The sequence below is a fragment of the Echeneis naucrates genome, chromosome 4, assembly GCF_900963305.1.
Source record: "Echeneis naucrates chromosome 4, fEcheNa1.1, whole genome shotgun sequence".
Classification (NCBI taxonomy): domain Eukaryota; kingdom Metazoa; phylum Chordata; class Actinopteri; order Carangiformes; family Echeneidae; genus Echeneis; species Echeneis naucrates.
In genome coordinates this window covers 21,294,690-21,317,079 of record NC_042514.1, presented here as the reverse complement: position 1 = coordinate 21,317,079, position 22,390 = coordinate 21,294,690, and the positions used below count along the sequence as shown (strand labels likewise).

At 42.1% G+C, this 22,390-nt stretch overlaps 1 protein-coding gene across 1 annotated transcript in view; it reads right to left on the bottom strand.

Moving 5' to 3' along the window:
* Positions 1–13,082, bottom strand: part of pik3r3b (phosphoinositide-3-kinase, regulatory subunit 3b (gamma)) — an 85,058-nt gene extending 71,976 nt beyond the window's left edge. Inside the window, exon 1 of the mRNA XM_029499498.1 lies at positions 13,025–13,082. Coding sequence (XP_029355358.1) covers positions 13,025–13,040 — 16 coding nt within the window. The 5' untranslated portion in view covers positions 13,041–13,082. The remainder of the gene's footprint in view (positions 1–13,024) is intronic.
* Positions 13,083–22,390: the final 9,308 nt, after the last annotated feature.

Genomic DNA, 22,390 nt, shown 5'->3' with positions numbered 1-22,390 from the left:
AGGCCTAGTTTGTAACACACACACACACACACACACACACACAGACCACAGGCAGGTCACGATAATTAACCCTTATAATCAGGACTCGGTCCTTGTGATATCACTGAGTAATTGCAGACTTCTAATCCTCATTTAGAGTAATTAATCATATGTGAACACAGAGCTGCTGCCAATTATGACACATAATGAGAGATCTTTGGGTTTTCATCAAACACAGCCAATCACTCACCCTATACTCTTCATTGTACTCCGCATCATCGGCACAATTGTCCTCCTCACACTCATCACTCATGATCTTCATTGTCATCAGTTCCCATTATCACATCAATGCTCACACAGCTTCAGATTCATTTGTGGTGCAGCTGACTTATGTTGTGTGTTTCTGAGTGGACCCTGTAAGTTGCTGAACAAGTGTTGGTGCTGTAAAATCCACAGTGACACTTTAGAGCATCCAGTTTGTAATTATGTCCTCTGGTCATCTTGTCTTCCTATGAAACCACATGAAACGGAATACAGAAAAGAAGGTGGGCCTGACCTCCTCTGTATTCTCTTCTGAGTGGGGTACAGCCTGTCAGTCACACAATAGCCCCCCGGCCCCTAATCCATCGCCTCCTTTCTGGTCTCCTTCCCTTTAAATGGGAGCATCATTTCAAAAATTAACATCATTGTGAAGGCTTGAAGCTAAAGCCTGAGACTGTAAATTCATTAGGAAAGGGTTAACGGAGCTAATAAATCAAGGAAGAAGGAGGAACAGTTTCCCATTTCAATGCCATCTGAATTATCATTGGAGTTGTGTCTTGATGGTCATGATATAGAATGAATTTTTAAGGCAGAAGGTTGAAGATGAAAAACCAGTAACAAAGTATTGACTGTAAAAACTGTTTTTGACTTTGACTTCATCACAATGCAAATCATTTGAATGTTAATCAGGATTACATAAGAATTAGAAGATTATAATTTTAATTTACTGTCTCTGTTTTATTTTTCAGTTCCTCTGTAACTATTATAAATTATTTGGGCATGATGTTTTGTATTTTGTGTTTGTCAAACAAAAGTACATGAGCAGCTGGGAGGAGTCAGGCGTCAAACAATGCGCCATGAGCCGTAAAACAACATGTGAATAGAAGAGCAGAAGAAGAAGACAAAGACTGTGTGAGTGTGTGTGTTAATATAAGATCAGATATGGATTATCTCTATAAGGAGGCCTGGCCATAGTCATTGGCTGCCTCATCATTTATTAAATAGCCTTGCTGTGAATCTCTGAGATGAAAGCCAACTACCTCAGAGACTCCACGGCAGCTGCTTCAGTCAATTTTCAGCCTCAATCATTAGAAAAGTTCTTAAACTTTTGACTCAAGTACAATTCAGTAGGAGATATCGGCACTAAAGGTGTCGATAAAATGTGCGGCAAGACAATGAGAACAACGTTTTTCTGGCCTGGTGCTCGTGTTCTCAGGTGAAAACTGACCTTTTCTTCACTATCACACCCATTTTTTATTCCTTCACTGCTCTTCCTGAATAAAAAATAAATTCAGGAATAGTGTGGGCTGCCAGCTGCGCTTAACATAAAAAATTGATGCCATCTGCAGATTGAAACTAAAATAGTGACCCTGTGACTCTTTGTTGACATCCAAAGACTGCAACCTGTCTGGAACCAGTGAAGAAGAAACACATTAAGAAGCAGGACTTCCTTCGAACTGCTGCTCCGCCGCCTCCTGGTCGAACTGATGATCCAACAGATGATGATGAAACCACAAATATCAGCACACCTCCACTGACATTTGAAAGTTTGAAAGTTCTTTGTGGTCTAAGATGTTTTCATTGTTTTGGTCTCTGGTGTTGGTCCAGCCTGGAACATTTTTATGTTTATTATCAGCTGACAAGGGAAAAAGTAACACCTCACAGATTCAGTGATGCAGGTTTTACAGGGCCGAGTCCTCCACTCTATTATTTATTTTTTTTTTTTTGCTTCATATTACATGACTTTTTTGCAATTTGAGGGGAACAACTGATTTAGCATGAAATTATCATGATGATACTTTTTCCATTTGTTGTAGACATTCGCACATATCGGTGTTCCTCTGGGGTTAGTTTGACCTCAAGCTGTTTTAGCTGTGTGTAACACCGCACATCCCAACACCTGCAGGTGCAGAACTGATACTTTTGAGTTGGTACATGACAAAGGGACAGGGAAAGTGTAATTCGCAAGGGAACTTTGATACTTCTCGTGCTGATTTTCACTGAATGCTTTTCATGGGCTGATATTGGCCGACAATATCTGCTGAGCAAACCTGCCAAATAAAGCTTCAAGGTTTGGGCAGCATGTGATGCACAGTCCAGTTTTGTCTGAAATATGCAGGTTTACACAGGAAAATCCCCTGAGGAAGCACCTGAAAAAATCGCATTTTCACATGCCCTTCACTTGCCCTGGTGAGGAACCCCAACATCTCGAATCATACAAACCAGGCAGGTAATGTGGCAGGGGCCAGGTTCGTCCCACCAAAAAGATGAGTCTGACCTGTGCTCAATGCAAGAAATGTCCGCAAGTAAGCATGAAGGCATAACGGTTAGACTGTTGCCTCGCTGTTGTGGGTTTGGTTCCTCGGCTTGGGGCTTTTCTGTGTGGAGTTTGCATGTTCTCTCCTTGCCTACATAGGTTTCCTTCTGGCACAAAGTTGGCTGGGATTGGTGCCAGCACCCCCCCTTAACCCTTACGGTAAGGAAAATAAGTGAGTGAGTGAGGGTGTCTTCAAGGAATATGCACAAAAGCACATCCTGTGTAGAGCAGGACATACTAACTGACTGTGCCCAAAAAGACATACATGTAGTATCAAGAAAAAAAACTGTTCATGTTCTGACCAGTGTTCTCATGTTCTAACGTCACAAAATTCTGCTCTGAGTTTGAAAAGATTTGAAAAGATTCAGATGAAATCTTTTCAAGATACATTCTTTTTACTTTGAAAGTTAAGCCTGATGGTGGCCTGATGGTGGAAATATGCTAGTTTCATTATCAAAGGATTACTTATGTATTCGATGAAGAAACAAAGTGCCTGATACAAAAACTTGGCTAGTAATTTAATTAAAATCATCTTCTGGAGGTAGATATCCTTGGCATCAGATTGATCCTGAGGAACAATGTGCTGCTATATTTGAGGATAAAAGCAGGGTAAAATTAATCCTCATCATCTGAGGATCTCCGTTGTCATGATTACACTAACAACAACAAAGGTCACGGAGCATTATACGACACAAACTGCTTTTGTCACATGGGAACCGAACACAGCACAGCCAATCACTGCCTGACATGGACTTTCTCACTTCAACAATATGACCGCTGGGAGTTGCCTATCAACAAAACCTAATGATGACATCATAATAACCAGCTGACAGACAAATCTGTTGGTGTGATTCTTTCAAGACGCCCTGAAAAACAATGACACTTGGCTGTAATGTTCTTTTAGTTTTGGCTTCTAATATCCCAAGGCTATAGACACAGCTTTTGCTGATCATCTCTTTACTTTTAGACAAAGTTTTAGTTTCTTCTAAAGCAGAAAACTACTTTAGCCCCCTTAAATCTGCTCTCCATTAATATGTGCGTGTGTCTGTGTGAGGGCATCAAGGGGAATACCTTTAGGTTGAGCGAGTTGGGTTGAGTCAGTTAATGAAATTAGCCTGAAAGTCAGAAATCAAAAGTGTACAATGAGCTTGATGTGGCACTGGGAACAAATCAGCCGCTCTTAGCCGTCCTGATGAGGCATCACAGCACAGCGAGGCCATTGACTGAGAGCCAGGCAAGGAAGTGCGGCGTTCATGTGCTGGAGAGGCGTTGAAGCAGAAACACATTCACCTCAATGAGGCGGGAAGATGAAGAAGAGCACCAGGAAATGAAGGGATGGATGGAGGAAGGAGAGCAGAGAAGATAGGGAGAGAGAGAGAGAGAGAGAGGACATCTGCTGTTAGCTGCAGGGTTTGAGCCAACGCCAGGGATGAGGTCAGAGCAGCCTGTCGGGCACAAACACTGATGACCCGGCTGAAACCCACTCTTTCAGGCTCCTCATTTCGCTGCTCTGACACATTCGTTGACTGATTTTTACATCGACCTTATGCCCCGTTGCATCAGAAAGTTTTTTGTAAGAAAGAAAAAAAGAGCTTCTGTGAAAAAAATAAGCAAATTTCGACAAAATTTTAGCTGTATTTTGAAACCATGGTCGCAATAGGTTAACAGCTCTTAATTTCTACAATCCCTAACAGACTCGGTCCAGTATTAAAAAATAACACTTCATACAAAACACAGTGTCTCTCCATCTTATTGGCATCAAACCTTGTGTTACCTTATGTATTATATATATGCATCATATTACAGCTCTTTGCTGCCAATCAACCTGTAAGATCCTTCCTTCATTTGTCACTTATTGTCAGTCCTGGTTTTGCACAGGTTGTGTTGCCATAACTCCTGTAAAGGTAGATTTTGAAGGTCCATACAGTCTAATGGTAGATGTTAAAGGGCCATACAATCTCAAGGTTGATTTTAGAGGTCAGTAAAGCCTTGAGAACAAACAGCTCAACATGTAAGAAGTAACTGATAGTAACTGGACGGACAGACTTTGATCCTCTTTCATCTTGATCATAAATAGCTTCAAATATAGTTTGAATGACGTCACCTGTGTCGTGGAGGGATGCCTGTCAAAACATTGCACCTTCCCAACGTCACTTGTATGAGAGTCACAGTGTCATTAAACCACGTATATCATATAATATTCCACTATATGTGGGAGACTTTATGGTACGGTGAATATTTTCCATCAGTAAGGAACCAGTTAAAGAGCCACTGTTTATATTAGCTTATAAAACTCTCCTAAATAAAATTAGTATTTTTCTTTGTTTGAGTCAAAAAGAAGGAGAGAGATTTTTATTATTCTTTCGAGAATTCAAAACTCATTATTCTTGAATCACAAAGGCACCACAAACACATCAGAGCATGCAGCTTGCATTAATGTGTGTGTGTGTGTGTGTGTGTGTGTGTGTGTGTGTGTGTGTGTGTGTGTGTGCGCGTGCAGCCTCAGCAGGTATGTGGCCAAATGTATGTGTACCATGAGATCCAGCAGATTACCGTCACCTGTTGATCTACCGCCTCAAAGATCGGCCTGTCGGGCACCAATTACTGCTCCCAAGCCACATATAAACCTCCCAGCATGAAAGGAAAGGTGAAATTGTCTCTTTATAGTGGAACCTGAGGAAGGAAAGGAAGGAAATGGCCCTCTCTCTTTTTTTTTTATCCATCTCAGTCCTTATAATATCAGGCAGATTTCACATCTTTCATATAAAGTGCCCTTGACCTTCAAGCAATATGAGGGGCTTGATAGAGCATCATAATGGGGCTCTATAACTTTCCGTGTGGTTGAGCAAGCAGAGCACTGCAGGCTGGCAGGGCAGCTTGCTACAGATTAGCTGTTAAAGTGTGTTGCCATAACTCGTTGAGCCCATAAAACACATAAAACAGGTCGGGTGCAAAGTCAGGATACAAAAAAAAAAAAAAAAAAAAAGAAAAGAAAAGAAAAAAATATCCAAGTAATTTAGTCAAATTGAGTTTGAAGATACAAAAACATGTAATCTTAAAGGATAAAGGAGCCGTTTTTTCCCCATTTTCTACTGATAGTAAATGTAGGATCTGATTTTCAGAGGAAAAAAAAAGCTTTTTTGTGACAAAATCTGGGATAAAAGTACTGTTGATTTGCGGCTCCTAGATAGCAAATTTACAGAGGCACCAGCTTTTCGTGACCTGAGCTTTGTTGCTGAGGTGTTAGCCGTACTGCCATTATCCACTGAGTTTGTGTCAGCAAAGTGTCTTCGCATGCTGAAGAACAACTGATGATGTAAACAAATTCATTTTATCATGGGCAGACTCTTTTGCAGTATAGTGAACCCCAAAGGCTGCGAGGGAGATAAAAAGGAGGGGGGGGGCTTTACTACCACCTACTTCTCCCCAGATGCTATCCTGTCAGTTTTTTTCCCTGAAACTTGGCAAAAACAATTGGTCACCTACAGTAGCTCCCCTAACAGAGGCCGAATTTACGTCATCTGGGGTCATGAAGCTCCTGAGGCTGAATTCACAAAGCCATCCAAGGCCAAAAGCTGCTCCAATCCACCCAATTCCACCTAATTTGTTGAACTGAAATTCAACAAAATACAAGGCAAGATGAAGTGCTTTGCGCATACTGATCAGCCCACTCTGTGACCAGCTGTTCCCAGAGCTGCCCAGAGGTAAAGAAAACCAAGTCATTAGTTATGCACATCGGGCTGAGTCAGGAGGAGAAAACAGTAGGTCTGATTTAAAAACAGAATTATTACTGCCGAAAAACAACATCTCCCCAGTGGAAGGTGGAGGAAGAAAAGTTTTAAGGAAGCAAATATACACCACATACGCACACAGACACACGCTGATACCATCACTCCATGTTCACCATTCACTTTTTCGCCAAAGATGTCTCGAAAACATGCAACACCTGAAAACCTCAAAGTAGGATATAGACTTCTTCTTAGAACCACGACCAGGTATCTGTTCGCAGTAATTCAAAGACCAATAAATGTATCAATTAATTTACTGATGTTCATCAGTTGGTCCCAAAAAATATCTGTAATGATGATTTCTGATTTTTTGGCTGTGAATATATATTCAAAATGCCAAAGACGAAGGCCATCGCTGTCAACTGTTTGCAGTAAATGGAATGAAACATGAATCATCCCCATTGGTGAACAGCAGTCAACTCTGGATGCATTTCTCCAACAGGCTCCATTATAATTCCAGTCAATCTGACGCATTTGTTTGTTTGTTTCTGTTGTTAGCCTGGACCTGACGGTGGATGACACACCATTAACTGGGTCTCTGTGTACAAAGACAAAATTTGGGTTGTGTGTTTTGTTTAGTTTTTTGCCACGCCGCTGCACATCGATTGATGAAGGGTTGCTGGAAGGAAACTGGAAGGTACACGATTTTACAATGCCCACACTCAGAGGTGGTGATTACCTAACAGCGACACCATGGCTTCCATGTTTTAGCCCTCCCTTACTCCGGAGGGCTGACGCCACATGTCGGGGAGGATGGCGGCCGATGGCTCGGCCCCAATTAGGTGACGTGAGAGAAGAAGCTGAACAAAGAGATTGAAGCAGAGAGAGAAAGGGGTGGTGGCAGACACAGACGCACACAGGAGGCAGCACATTGGTATTCACGTCTGCTCACCAATCCATCCGCCTTACAGTCTTTGCCCTTCAGCACCGCAAATGTCTCACACACAGCTGGTGGAAACTACACATCTGCTTATCACAAGTAAATGCAGAGGAAGGCCTGATTGTGGTGTGTGTGTTTGTGTGTGTGCGTGTGTGTTTGCACACACACACACTGACCCACTGAGCTGAAGCAAAAACAAGCTTTTTTAATTGATACATGGGAGAATCAGATGTTTCATTTTTACTTTATGTTTATCATCAGAACTTCGGATGTTATATATAGTTATATATAATGTCAGACGTTCACTGCATTATTGATGGCATGCTTTACATCGGGGTAGCATGGGTTAGCATGGCTGCCCCACAATAACGCCTCACTGAGGCAATTGATTGTAAATTGTTCGTAGATCTGAGCGTGAGCGTGAGCGGTTGTTCGTCTCTGTTTGTCACTTTGTTGCCCCTGCGTTGGTGACTTGTCCAGGGCGTATCCCGCCCTCATCCAATGTGAGCGGGGATTGGCTCCAGTTTGGGGGGGGCATGGGTACTGACTGCTTCATTGTGATGTCACAAAGTCTCAGAACACAGTCCCATGGTCAGTTTCTTAATCCAGACTCTGAGCACTTCTCTGTGGACTGAGACCTTTAACACTTTCACTATATTATGGAGGGAGGAAGGCTAAGGGGGCAGTATATGACAAGAAGTGAAGCCTCTGTCCCTTATGAGCCTTAAAATTACATATGAGGGGGATAAACATGGGAGCCAGGGGCTGTTTGGTGTTAATTCAAGCTTTACATGAGCACATTACAGCAGAATTTGGACATTAACCAGGGGAGAGCTACTTCCCAGAATGCATCATAAAACAACTCAACCAGAGAGCAGTGTGCTGGATGATGAGTATTATAAGATAATCCTCCAATAGAGACTGAGCTGAAGGATAAGACTGCGTCGGGGGAAGGGGACTACACTGCTGGATTTTAACCCTCTAAATGGCACTTCAGTACCATGAGGAAAGTCTGAATGAAATAATGGACTCAAAGGTTTACACATTAAATACAAGTTATGTCCTGATTCCTTGGTTTTCTGATCAGTGTGCTCCTAGCTTGGCCAAAACACTGATGGCTTTTTTTGTTTTATGGGTTTTTGGTCATAACTCAACCTATTGTTGATCAGTCCAAACCTAACCCATCCTTCAAATAGACTAGAACAGGCTTTATTGTCCCAGAGGGATATATGTTTTCACATCAGTTCCATAATAATAAATGGATGGAGTCTGACTCACTGCTCATCAAAGTTATATGAACATCTGCACTGAATTTCATGATGAAAATTTTCACGACAAAGACACCATGGTACCGTGGCAGTTCATCATCTGGGGATCATGAACTTGTGCGCCAAATATTATGTTAAATCAATCACATAGTTATAGAGATATGTCACGGCGGACCAACAAACGTGTGTCCAGCTCATTGTGGTTACTATCTGCAGCTCTGCAGCCCCATGCCTGTGTGGGTTTCCTCCCACCGTCCAAAGACATCATCTTTTGGTTAATTGGTGACTCTAAATTGTGCGTAGGTCTGAGTGTGAGTGGTTGTTGGTCTCTGTCTGTCTCTGTGTGGTGGCCCTGATGGACTGGTGGCCTGTCCAGGGTGAACCCTGCCCTCACCCAATGTGAGCTGGGGATTGACCCCCTCCGCGACCCAGAAACGGATAAACGGTAGAAGAAGAATCAATGAATGAATGAATGACCCTCACCTTCACCTTCTCACCTCTCATTGGGACTGACTAGGTCACATGTCTCCCTGTATCCAGCTAACAAAGTCATTTCAAAGGCCATTACCTTCATCTCCTGCTGTATTGTGACCTCTGACCAAACATTAGGCTGAACAAGAGAGAGTCGAAGGAGTTAGATTGGAAATCTGAACTCCAAACAAAAACCAAAAGCAATACATGTTGATGTTAATATTTTCTAGTCAACTTGTCAGTGTGCTATTGAGATATGAAGTAGGATGAAGGTTTATGCAGTCAGGACCTTGATGTTGTCTTGGTCGGTCAGAGCTCCATTGTCCTTCGTCTGTCTGTGTCACATCCTCAACAACACATTGATCTCAAGCTGAAGTGGGCCATCAGCCCGCTGTGGAGGACTGAGTGGCCTTCTTTAGAGGAGGGAGCAGATGCCTTTCATGATCTGTGATCGTTTAATTCAAAGGAGGTAAAAATGGGGAGTGGATGGAGGGTTGTGTGTGTGCATGATTGGGACAGACCTTCTAACCTGCCGAATACTAATAAATACAGCCGCTAAAAGATGAGCTCTTACTTGACCTGAACTAAGTTACACAACCATAATGCCCTGCACATATTTACATATGCTGGTGTGTGTTTGTTTAAAAGTTAATTCATGTCCTGACTCTACTCCAGCAGGAAGAAATTAATTCATTAATCTTGTTCGCTTATCTGTTTCCAGGTCACTGGGGGTGCTGGAGCCAATCCCAGCTCACTCTGGGTGAGGGCGGGGTCACCCTGGACAGGTCACCAGTCCATCACAGGGCCAACACACAGAGACAAACAGAGACCAACAACCACTCACACTCACACTCAGACCTACAGACAATTTAGAGTCACCAGTAAACCCAAACATGATGTCTCTGGACAGTGGGAGGAAACCCATGCAGGCATGGGGAGAACATGCAAACTCATCTGAACCCTCAACCTTCTTGCTGTAGGGCAGGTTCCAGATGTGATTTTCCTTCATTGCTTTATACATAGATACAAAACATTATATATTGTCTGTTCCATTTCCATTCATTTCTCTTTTTAGAGGGACTTGAAAATATAGTTCTTATTTTTAAAATGTCATCCTGTCTCCCCCTTCACAATCACCTCAACCTCAGCTAATTATGCGTGGCACTCAGTACAGACTCTCTAATAGAAGATTGTAGGTCAGGGAACAAAAAGTTTCTATGTTTATCTGATGAGTGGTTCGGTAGTAATGATGTAAAATCAGATTGTAATGCTCTAAATATCTTAAAGTCCATCTCTTTTTGTCTTTATTCTGTCAACACAATGAAGTGAAACCAGCTTCTGCTCACTCTGTGGTCAGAAAAATGCAGGATTCAGACTTTGGCTGTACAAGCTGGAACTCTGAATGAGACTCTCTTGAGACACTCTTGCTGTGACATAACCCACAAGAGCCAGTAGAAGCGTTGGTGTAGAGAGATGAGCACTAACATGATGGTAATACAAATGTGAGTTGGTGGCAAACCAGCACCATCCACACAGTCTAAAGGTGAAAGATTATGATGAGGACTGATGATGTGTTTACCATCGAACCCTCATTGGTATGTGAGCAGCAAAGTAAAAGGCAGCAGAGAGCAGAAAGAATGTGTGGAGAAAATGACAGTGTGTTTGAGTGTATTATTGTGTGTCCTGCCAAGCTGCGGGCACAATTTGTGTGTCTGAGAAGGAAAACAGCTCATCACAAAAGCAGAGACACAGGGCAAGAATTTCAATGGGTGTGTTTGGAAGTTTTACAACACTAGCTTTTTCCCCCCTTCTGATTTTGGCGTTGGGATTGACAGCGGCTGCACGAGGCAATGCTTCATAGGCAAATTGCATGCATGCGCGCACACACACACACACACACACACACACACACAGTGCAGCAATGCTGAGCTGGAGTAGAAGTGGTCATATATTAAGACACCATTTGGAGAGCAAGTTGGGAGATCAGCACTCCTTTGAGGTCAAGGGGCGTGAACACATACACACACACACACACACACCCCCACATGCCTTTTCTAAGGGGTTAACATATCGCCAACAGGCACTGTGGTGACCTTTGACCTCCACTAATGCAGCCTGGAAGGGTGGCTGGGGGGAAGAAAATGTTCACACATGAACCTGACCTCCAGATTTTAGCAGGACAATCTCTCTCTCTCTCTGGAAAGAGAAGAGAACCTCAGTCACATACAGTCATCCTGTCACACACACACACACACACACACACACACACATGCTCACATGCAAACGTTGCTGAAAACCCAAAAAAAATTAAAAAAATCACAACTTTCTGGATTTCAGGGCAAACAGTTCAAATCCAGACATCATTGGTTGAATCTGAGTGCATGAAGCTCAAGGCAGAAGGGCAGGTTCACGATCGCAGGCTGCAGGAAACATGTCACCTGAGGTTGTAAACAAATATATTACAACCATAACACATTGCCCCAAACAAACCTGTGTGTAAACAAACAATACAGTGGATATTAATATTACGGTAGACCATAGAGGGAGGTGAAATACAGTTTTCAAACAACATGATGTTTATTTTCTATAAATGCTCCCATTTAGAGGAAAATGGACCCAAAAGCAGGGGACAGATTTGTCTGTCTGACAGACTGTACCACCCAATCAGATGAGAGTACAGAGCATCAGTGGTGTTGTTCGCTTCCTTCTCTGGCCGGATAAACATCTGATTATATCAGATTGCGCCTCCTCCAGCTCAACATAAAAACTATTTTTAATTTGAACCATTCTCTGGATGTATTAATGAAAGAATAAGAAGCCGCTTTCTCATCCAGTGTTGGATGACACTGATGTTGTCCTGGTTGTGTCCTTGTCTGGTCATGTGTCAACCGTAAATTGGACTATCATCTGCTCACCAGTCCAGCGACATTTTCCAATATCACCTCTGAGTGAGCACCACTGCTCCATGTAAAGGAAACATAACCCTGAGCAGCCGCCATAATCACTACTACAACCAATGTGCCGACCCTGGCCTTAACACTGTGGCCCTCCACAGACCAGTATCACTGCACACACTGCCCTACTGACATTTATACACACACACACAAGAATTGACCCTCACACAATGACCTCAGCAGACGCACAATCAGCCACACACCTGCTGTATGACCTCTCCTTCATACTCATAGAGCCTGATTTTTATTTCAGCAGATGATGACCAAAGACTCATATGGAGGTTAAAGCTCCTGTTTGTAAAAAAAAAAAAAAAACCCCGAACCAAAACCCAACAACAAAACAAGCGGCAGCAGTCTGCTCATGTCCATGAGGTGGTGAAGGGAGAACCAGGGATTTTAAATTCACAAAATGACCTTCATGAAATGAAAGATCTTTGGCAGGATCTCTCGGTGAACATTTGAAGGATCGTGGTGCTTTTATTGTTCACTGACACAAATGTCTTTCAAACTCTATAAAAGCGTTTACTTTTCCTTTGGAAGTGAGTTATCTAAAAGAAAAAGACTTAAAAAAAAAAAAAAAGCTAAACTAAACTAAAATCTCCTCCGACTCAAAACCTCATGGTCTAACAAAGGATGGAGATTTTTTTAAGCTTCAGGAAAACTGATGCTGAGGTCTGAGGATTTACTAAAAGTGTACATTTAACAGTCCATATACACTAAGCCAGACCTGTCACACTTACTTAGGCTTACCATCTGCTGTAAAACAGGAATGTAAAAAAAGCCTGCTATGTTTAGTATCTCTGTGAAGTGAACTAAAAGAGGACAGAGTTAATGCTGTTGTGTCACACTTCATGCTCAATTTACCAGAGCAAAAAAAAAGTTAGTGTTTTCCACATTTTTCACAAACCAAACGTGTGTTTTCAGCAGCAGTTTGTGGTGCAGTAGGGAGGGCAGGGAGAACGTCATGTTTTCAGTGTGAGAAACAAACTGCAGCAGAAAGTTTGAGCCGTGCATGTGAGGTATGATGTTTCAGGAGAATCCAAGCCACGAGAGAACGGGCAGAAGTGAAGAGTCTCCATGTGGTGCGTCTTAGTGTATCATCCTACCTGGTGCAGCCTGCATCTCCACCAGACCTCCTGTTGCAATCAGAGACTCCAAGATCAAGATGTGGTGCTCTGGGTTCACGTCCGCACTGTTGACAAAAACACAACATGGACACTAACTTTGTTTGCATCCATAAACAGCAGGGCGGTGATCAGAGAGGTAATCAGGAGGATATGAGGCCTGGAGCACCTGGACCCTGACTGATTATTGTGTAGGTGGGAAATTAATCCCTTCATGGACTTCGAGTTATACTCAATATTTTTCGTATTTACATGAGGCCTGTATTTTCACAAACTTTCCAATCACAGCTTTTTGAAATGTTGGTGTCAAAAATCCAGCCCTTAAAGGGTTCACTTGTCCGCAGACATACCAGATAAGATAAACTAAGAATGTCAGAGGTGAATTTCATCAATGCAACTCCCCACTTTCACTCCATCACACACACACACACACACAGCCACAGAAACCTCAGTGGAGCTTGAACACGGTTTAGAGAAACAGACTCATTGATGCCCCTCTCTCTGCTCATAGACTCCTGGATGTTGGTGTTACAGCTGAGCAAAATAACGAACATGAGCAGGTTTCGCGGGGTCAGATTTTTTACTACAAAAATAATTGGTCTTTGTGCTGGAACAAGACAACGTTTTCTTGAGTTGAAAAAAATAAAAAAAGGAAAAAGGCCACAACACTCAGCCAAGATGTTTTTCCAGCTCTTTGGCTAGCTATTTCACAAATGCTGAATAAAACGGGAATACCCTTCCCACACAGCTGCTGTTGGACTTTTGCAGGCGATGTGACTGCGGTTGGAATAATCAATGGTTTTACGCAACAGATGGAAACAATAAAGAAATAGTTGAAGTGCCAAAGAGCATAAATGGCATTTCACATCTGTGTGGGAAGTACCTTATCATTTGTGGCTTTCGTGTTTTGATTTGAACTGAGATTTTATATAATTCTTCAAAAGGCCATTAAACATGCACAGAACAACATGTGAAAACATAAAACATTCCCAGACAATTATCTATCGATTTGTGTTAAATTTAAAGGTGTCTTAAAGATTTCTCTGTTGTGTTTGTGAGTCAACATTTGCAGACAGATGGATAGAAAAGCAACAACAGTGGCAGCTCTTCAAGTTTTATAACAACAGAAATTTCCCCAACTTGAACTATCAACAAATAAGACAGACTGTGCTAGAGAATACATTGGGTTTGGGGTTGTTGTTTTGTTTTTTTTGTTTAGATTGGCTTTTAAAAAAAAAAAAAAAAAGTCAAAAGTACAAGGCTTTGGACGTAGTAACTGATGGGGAAAAGGTCACTACAAGAGAATAAAGAGAAGAAAGACCACCCAGTTGTGGAGAGAAAATTCAAACTTGAGCTAAATTTGGTGTAGGTCTTCTGGTGGATCCCCTCATGACCCACGTGAACATTAGAAACCGCAGCCAACATTTTTGTTTGACTTTTTCGTGGACTGACTCCTGCGAAGGATCCAAATGGGGACACTAAGTTATTGAGGGACATTTGGACGAGCCCTCAAGATGGGACAAATGTCTTGTCAAACCACAGGATCTGGTTTGACTTGATTTCATCTGTCCTCTGAAGGATGTTGTCCCAAACATAGCTTGTCCATGTGATTTTTTACCACCCAGCTGTGAAAACTGTGAAACTGAAGGACTCCCACATAATTTAATCAGCAAGTCACAGGCTCAGTCGCTGTTGTGTTACTTCATTCAGTGAAAGATTGAGACTTATGTCTTAAATACTTAATTACATAAAATTCTTTGACGTTGCTGCTTCAAATCTTCTGGGTTGGTTCTTTGTGATGTCTGCTTCAGTTTTTGATTTCGCTTTGGCTCTTATTCATGCTGACCAGTCTCTATTCTCTGATGATGCCAGCTAAGGTCACGAGTACAACAGAATTCACAGCTTCAGCTGCACCTCATAACGCTGTTGGCGGCACCTCATAACCCCAATACTGAAACAACGATGAAATCACATAAACTGGCAGCACAAAGTAAAACCAATGTGTATTTTATGATCCAGGAGATTCTTGTGTTTCTGAATACTAATGAAAAGAAAACTTTGAATTGGGACTTCATAGTACGGGAAATTCCCCCCAGTACTTGTGGTTTACAGAGAGGTGGATTCCCTCCTGTGTGACTCGAGGTTTTGCTCAATTTTTCCCACTACCTGCTAGAGGGAAGTGTTATTGTTCCCCTGTTTGGCCCCAGAGACATACTCTGTGAAGAACGATTAACACGTGCACCTTATTTTAATATGAAAAAATAAAGAAGCAAATCAGGGACATGTTTAGGGAGCGGTGAGAAACGACACAGTACCCTGATCAAAGAAGACAGTGCAAAAAACGTGATATCACTGCCTTACAGGTAAACCTGTCAGCCAATACGGCAACGGCATCTTGTACAGGTGTTAAAGGTGCTGCATAAAGAAGTTTTCTACCTGAGAGGAGAGTGCTTGAAGACGGCCTCGGCGAAGGCCTGTGCTAGGATCCTCGGGCCACTCTCGTTCTGGTGCTGGCTGACCCGGGCCAGGTGCCCGCTGAGGTGGAACAACAGCTGGTAGTTGGCCTGAGGGAGACTTTGAGACTCCAGGATCCTCCTCAGCCTCTCTCCGCACTCTTCCACACCCTGACTTTCTAGAAGACAAGAATAGCATCCACAGGGAAATTCAGGGAACAGAAAAGTTACATTTTGTTCATCAGTCCTTTATGTTTTGAACAGGGAAAAACCCCCTCTCAGTCCAAGGTAGATGAGGTTAAAATATCTTATTTCTTTTACTGTAAGAACTTTTACAGAGCAGGAAGATCAGACCAGACACTTATAGTCTCATACATGAACAACATCAGTCGGATTCTGACCACATGACCTTCCCCAGGATCCAGGAACCTTTGGAGGAACCCTGTGTATTCTGACTGGTGGGGCCGGGTTAAAAATGAAGCGCCTGGGCCATTGATTCATAGAAATATAAACACAGGCGCTGATTGGCCCACAGCTGCGTGGCATGTGCGTGTGCATGGAAGTTTTCTAAATAAAAACGAATGCGTACATGAAACTGATTCAAATGAATAATTTTTATATTTACCGATTTATTTTCAGTTAAGTAAACATGAGCACTGTTGCCCCACAACAAGAAAGTCGTGGGTTCGATTCCGGCCTGGGGCCTTTCTGTGCAGAGTTTGCATGTACTCCTGCCTGCCTCCCACCATCCAAAGACATCATGTTTGGGTTAACTGGTGACTCTAAATTGTCCGTAGGTCTGAGTGTGTGAGTGGTTGTTGATCTCCATCTGTCTGTGTGTTGGCCCTGTGAGGACTGGTGACCTGTCCAGGGTGATCCCACCCTCACCCAATGTGAGCTGGGACTGGCTCCAGCACCCCCAGTGACCCGGATATGGATAAGTGTTAGAAGATGAATGAATAAACAAACGTGATGACAATCATTGAAACATTAAATGAAAGTCATTTGTGGGTGGGCACTGTAACTGCCAGTGAGTCTGTTTTTTCTTGGAGCAGTGAAATGATAAACTCGTGGCAGAACATAACAGTTATTTCATTAATTTGAACATGAAATACACACTTCCATATTCAGCCGTGTCTTCTTCTTACGAAGATCATATCTTTTGAGTCCAGACTTTCACACACAGGACTGATTTAAAACAGATGAGCTGATTACTGACTCTGATTGATGACTAACTGATTACTAACTCAACATCCATGGGAAAACTTTGGCGTGAGAAAGGTTACCTGAACAACCAACATCCATCCAAATTCAAGCTGAAATAATGACTTTCCTGTCTTTCCTGTGAAAGGTTTTTCACCTGGATCAGTTTGAGTAGAGCTGCAGAATAAGACTGAACAAGACTGTGGCATTGGTGACATGTGATCCGTGAGCCAATGTCAATTTACGTATAAACATCAATGGGTTGATTGAACTAAAATTTTTCACACTATAATGCGCACTTAAAACCCTTAAATTTTCTCAAAAATCGGCATGTATGAATTCTTGTTGTGCTTTGTACCTTGAACCAATTTTATGTGGTACACTGCGCTCAAAAATCTGTCAAATGTTTTAGTGTGACAAAGCCTGTTGATGGATTGGGACGGTGTATTAACGTTGGTCCTTGGTTGGATATGGGTTGCAACGTCAGACGTTAGATAACTAATTGTGTAGTCCTGGCAAGCAACCATCATTCAACATTCAGTCAATGTTACCTTATTATATCTAGACGTCAAGCCAACGTACACCCAATTTTCAAATCCATATCAGAAATTTGATGGATTTGTGGAAGACAAATGATTCAAAATGTGAGTGTTTTTTTTTTTTTTTTTGTCACAGCTGAATATATTCTGAGTTATTGTGAATGGGTTGAATAAAGTTCGACTTACCTGAGTGTTTTGTTTCACTTTATATATGTTTCATCATGCGCCTTATGTGTGAAAATAGACCCGTTCATTGATATTGCGCCTTATGTTCTGCAAAACGCGGTATGGTCGAGACTTCTGGAAGGAACAATTTTATGACAATATAATATTATGATATAAAACCTGCATCAGAAATTCCTTTTTCTTTTTTAGTTTGACAGAAATAAACAAAGACTCCAAGCCTCCTCAGGTATCAGTCAATTCTGTGAATTCTTTAAGTCCCGTTTCTGATAACTTGTCCATTTTTTGTCGCACAAGTTTCTTGTGTTTTCTCTAAATAAATTGTCTTTGTGAAACTTTTACTGAAGTCCAGTTTAACAGAGAGCTCCTCATTTTAATGCCCATCTGATTTCGCTCCTCTAAAATAAAACACTAACATTCTCCTAATATTTCACTATTTATCTTGTAAAATTACGACTTTATTCTATTAATTTTATGACTTATTATAAGTGATCATAATATTATGACTTCATTTTGATTTTGACTCTCAAAATCTCAATTTTTCCCTTCAATGGACACATTGAGGTCCAGGGCCCCTGATGAACTCTAATGTAGTATTTGTCCTTTTCAGAGTTTGTGTAAATTTATAATATGGATCATACATCATGTGTGGGTTTTGATAAAAGAGTGATACTCGCAGACACAAAACGAATACTCAGACAAAATAAGATCAGCCTGAGTGCTCGGCGAAAATAGACCCCCATCCATGCCACAGACAGCCATCACTTTAAAACAGCTCCCCCCGGAGCAGCACCTCCATTAGTATCTGTCAATCCAAGCAGCAATATCTCACTGACTTTGAGGAGGTTTTGGGCCTTGGCAGGAGATCAGTGCTTTGGATTCAGACCCAGTCCAGTGAGCAGCTGCCGGACAGACGTGATGGAGGCCAGAAAAAAGAAAGTCACAGGGGCTTCGTTTACGGTGGCTTGTAAAAATGTCACAGCAGGAGGCCGCACGGGATAACACCGACTCCTTTTCATGTATTAGCTTGGGCTCAGACTATGAGGCATGTTTGAAGAGGAGCAGACGTAATGATGAATGCTCTCACCACAGGCGCTGTACCACCACAAACAAGCCGCAAACAAGAAAACATCTGTGTCTGAGCCGCCGTATGCTGGCTTCATGACGGGGAGGCTCAGTGGGAGAACACAGATCTGCCCCCGAATGCCAGACACATCTTCTTTTGCACCAGAATCCACAGAGGCATCAGCTCTGTCTGGAACTGATCAGGGATGTCACTCACAATGACTCATTCACTCACTTCAACAGATTTTGACTGTGAGAGAAAAGGAGCTGGTTGGAAGATCTGTTTCTATACATGGAGTGAACTTTCAGCTTTCTGTTGTCGTGAGGTTCAAGTGGATTAAACTGCTAAAGAATGACCCTGATTCTAAGGTTTCTAATGGGAAATTGGAATTACCAAGAAATTTGCCTGTGATTTTAAAGTTATGCGCTCATTATGGTGTAATAACGAGAATGACTGGATTAAATGTTCAAAACACAAATGAAACAGATGTTAAAGCAAACACAACATGAAAGCTACACAGGATATGGACAGCACAGCATTTGTGACCGCTGCTTTTATTACCAACAGATAGCAAACGCTGTCGACCGGTATTATAGAAAGGTCACCAAAGGTGAAAATGTGTTTTCACTCGCAGCAGATGAAACTCAACTTCCTGCTGGCCCAAAACACAGCAGCTTAGTGTGTGGGAGTGTGTATTTTTGTACACTGCTGGTACTACATAAATCTGCTCTGCAGTGATTTGTGGCACTCTTTCGATGTGGCACTCTGCATGTGTAAGTGCTGGTTGTATCCAGGTGTTAGGATGCTGATATCTATTGATTGATCATCGCAAGTATTGGTGTATTTGGCCTCTGTGCAGGAGCCAAGTGTTCAAATCAATTCCAATAACACTGAGTGCCAACAGACGGACTCGCTGGAATGAAACATGGAAGAAGAAGAAGAGCCAGAAACTGGAAATTGGCTCAACATCCAGGTTCCAGTCCACCCCGAATCAGGATCCCTGGGACTTCATAACTCAAATGTCTACGAGCTAAAATCGAAGTAATATCTGTATTTATATAGCATTTATATTTGAAGCAGTCGATAACAAACCCCGATTTCCCATGAGCCTGAGGTCCAAAGTGTATTAACCATCACTGCTGGGTCCAAAATTATGTCTGGGACTGGACGTAAACCGCCAAACACTCGACAGCTGACAAATTACTGTGTGAAATATTTACGTACGAGCTTCAGGCATTAATCGGTGTGTGTGTGTGTCTGTGTTTTACTATATTGGGGAAGTGGTTGTGGGGGGGGCAACTGCAGCCTAGGGGTCAAAGGTCAGACAGACAAAGAGAGGAGGTCAACAGGGTGGAGTCAAGAGGCTTTGTTTGATAACCACTAGTAGTGTGTATTTCTGGATTTGTCTCAGTACAGTGGGTTGTGTATGTGTGTGCGCCCTGCTGGCGTTTTTGGAAATAAAGACTGTTTATGGTTTCATTTGTCCAAAACTGACCAAGCAGCTTTAGAGGTGAAAAGCTTGATTTGCTAGTTAAAATACATGAGCTTTGGCCAAATATACAATAAATCTTCAAAGTAATGATCGGTGATGACGGTGGTGATGAAAGATCTTCCTGCACTCAGTTCTGAGCCGCTCAGAACTGCCTTATTTATGTTTTTGCTTTATGTTGTTTGTAGTTTCACTTCACAAAAAGTACTTTATCCATTTAAATCAATCAGTTTAATTACTGCTAGTGTCCGTTACACTACTGCTCTGCAATGATAGTCTCTTGAATTTGAAACTAAATCATTGTATATGAAGTTATTGAGATCAGGTGGAAATCAAATGTGCCCCTCCTGCTGTTTTCATCTGCTTTTGTTCATGACAGCAAGTTTTCAGATCAAATGTCCAAACTTCGGCTGGTTCAGTGTCACCTTAATCATCCTTTTTATAATCTGACCCCTGTGGAGCTCAGTCAACTTTGTCAAAACCACATTGATATTTATCAAATGAATTCAACCCCCGAGTACTGATTTTACATATCATTCACTTTGATTTGTTAGAACAAACCTTATGCTCTGTTGACAGAGTATCTGGTTCATTCTCTATTCTGCTTTTCAAATGAATGCAGCCAAAGCAGACCAACTGGTGTATATCATCAGAATAACTTAAAAATGACGTTTGTACATGCATCTGTACGTGCTAGAGCGCTCTGAGTGGGCAGGTGGTCAGTGATGGATGGCTGACGATCTGCTGCAGCCTGATGGGGGTCATGGAAGTTACGTCTCTTTGTCTGACCAATAATGACCATGTACGGCCATCGCACACATACACACACCCATGCACACACATGGAGGCCTCCTGCCTCTGTGATTATGGATTGTGGTTGACCCTGATGGTCAGTGGAGTTTCAGGCCAGAGTGGGAACTTGGTCTGTGCATCTGGCCCCACGGGACTTTGGGAGACAGGACAACTGGACGCTGTGTCTCCGTGTGTCTGGGTAATTCTGTTTGCGAGTGATAATAGGTTGCTGTAGACCTTATTTAATAGAAATTGGGTCAAGCGGAGCTTCTCAGCAGGAACAAATTTGGGGATAATTCCCATTTTTTACCATTTTCTAAAGACAAGGAAACTGAATCACTGGGTTCACACACACAACCGGAGAAAAAAACTTCTTAGAATTTACACACGATAAAACTCAAGAGATAAACACGAAACACAAAGACCAGCATGTTAAAAAGAGGCAACTATTAATCAGAGCTTGAAGTGGTCTGAGGTGACTGACCACCCCATGCTGACTCATCTGCAGCCATGATGCATTTAAAGATGTCTTGAGGGCCAAAATGTCTGTCCCAGCAGGAAAGAGCCGAAATATATCTATTTTGCTGCTTTTCAGTGTTGAAGTCATGATTGAAGAGCTAAAACCGCAGACCACCTTTAAACCTGGTCATGAATCTGAGGTTCTGTGAAGCGATCTTATCCCCGAATATCCTGGCCACCACTTGCATGACTGAAATGAGAGAACAATCGCCATCTGCAGCCTACTTTTTAGGTCCAGATGGACGATGGTCAGTCCAACTACGCCAGCCGACCTTTGTCTTTGCAGACAATGACCTCTTTCCAGCCATTAAGGTTCATTTGTGGTAAAACTAATGAATTGGAAAAGATTAAAGAAATAGAAACGAGGGTGGATGTTGGGAAAAGGAATTGATAAAGAAGGCAAAGGGCAGACGGAGGGAAGTGGAGATTAAAATTATTAAGATAAGTGACCCAGAGACAAAAGACAGATGGAGGATGAGGGAGCAGTGGGATGGCATGGGGCAGAAAATGGATAACTGCTCTGTTGCTTTTTAATTAAGACAAAGAAAAAGCTGAGACAGAGAGAAAAATTCTTCTCACCTGACATTTGAAACTACAACTTCTGATGAAATCACACACACAGCATGACAACCATTCCCCTCCTGCCCTTTGTCACAATCCTATTGTCTTTCTGTGGCAAAAAGAGACTAACTAACGAACAAAAAGGGGCACAGCCCTGATGACAATAGGCTGATTACTGTGAGGATGCTACAGGCACAGATGAGAGGAGGCTTACAGGAGGATTACAGCCATCTGATGACAACAAATAATATTATTCTGTTACTGAAGAAACAGCAGAGTGATGGCTATTCTGAAAAAGTCAATGATTGGACTAATTTCAGGGTAAATTGTGTTTTTGAATTTAATTTTAATCAACAAAAACATCTCTGCAGTAAGATACCCCCTTTTTTATACTTCTATAGTCTTTTATTTTGAAGAGTTGATATCCATAATGATATTTTGTGGTTTTAAGAATCAAAGAATCAGGCTTCTCCCTGGAACACCAGGGACAACATGTCCTCTTACATTTACCTTTAGACCAGATATTTGGATGCTGATGTCGAC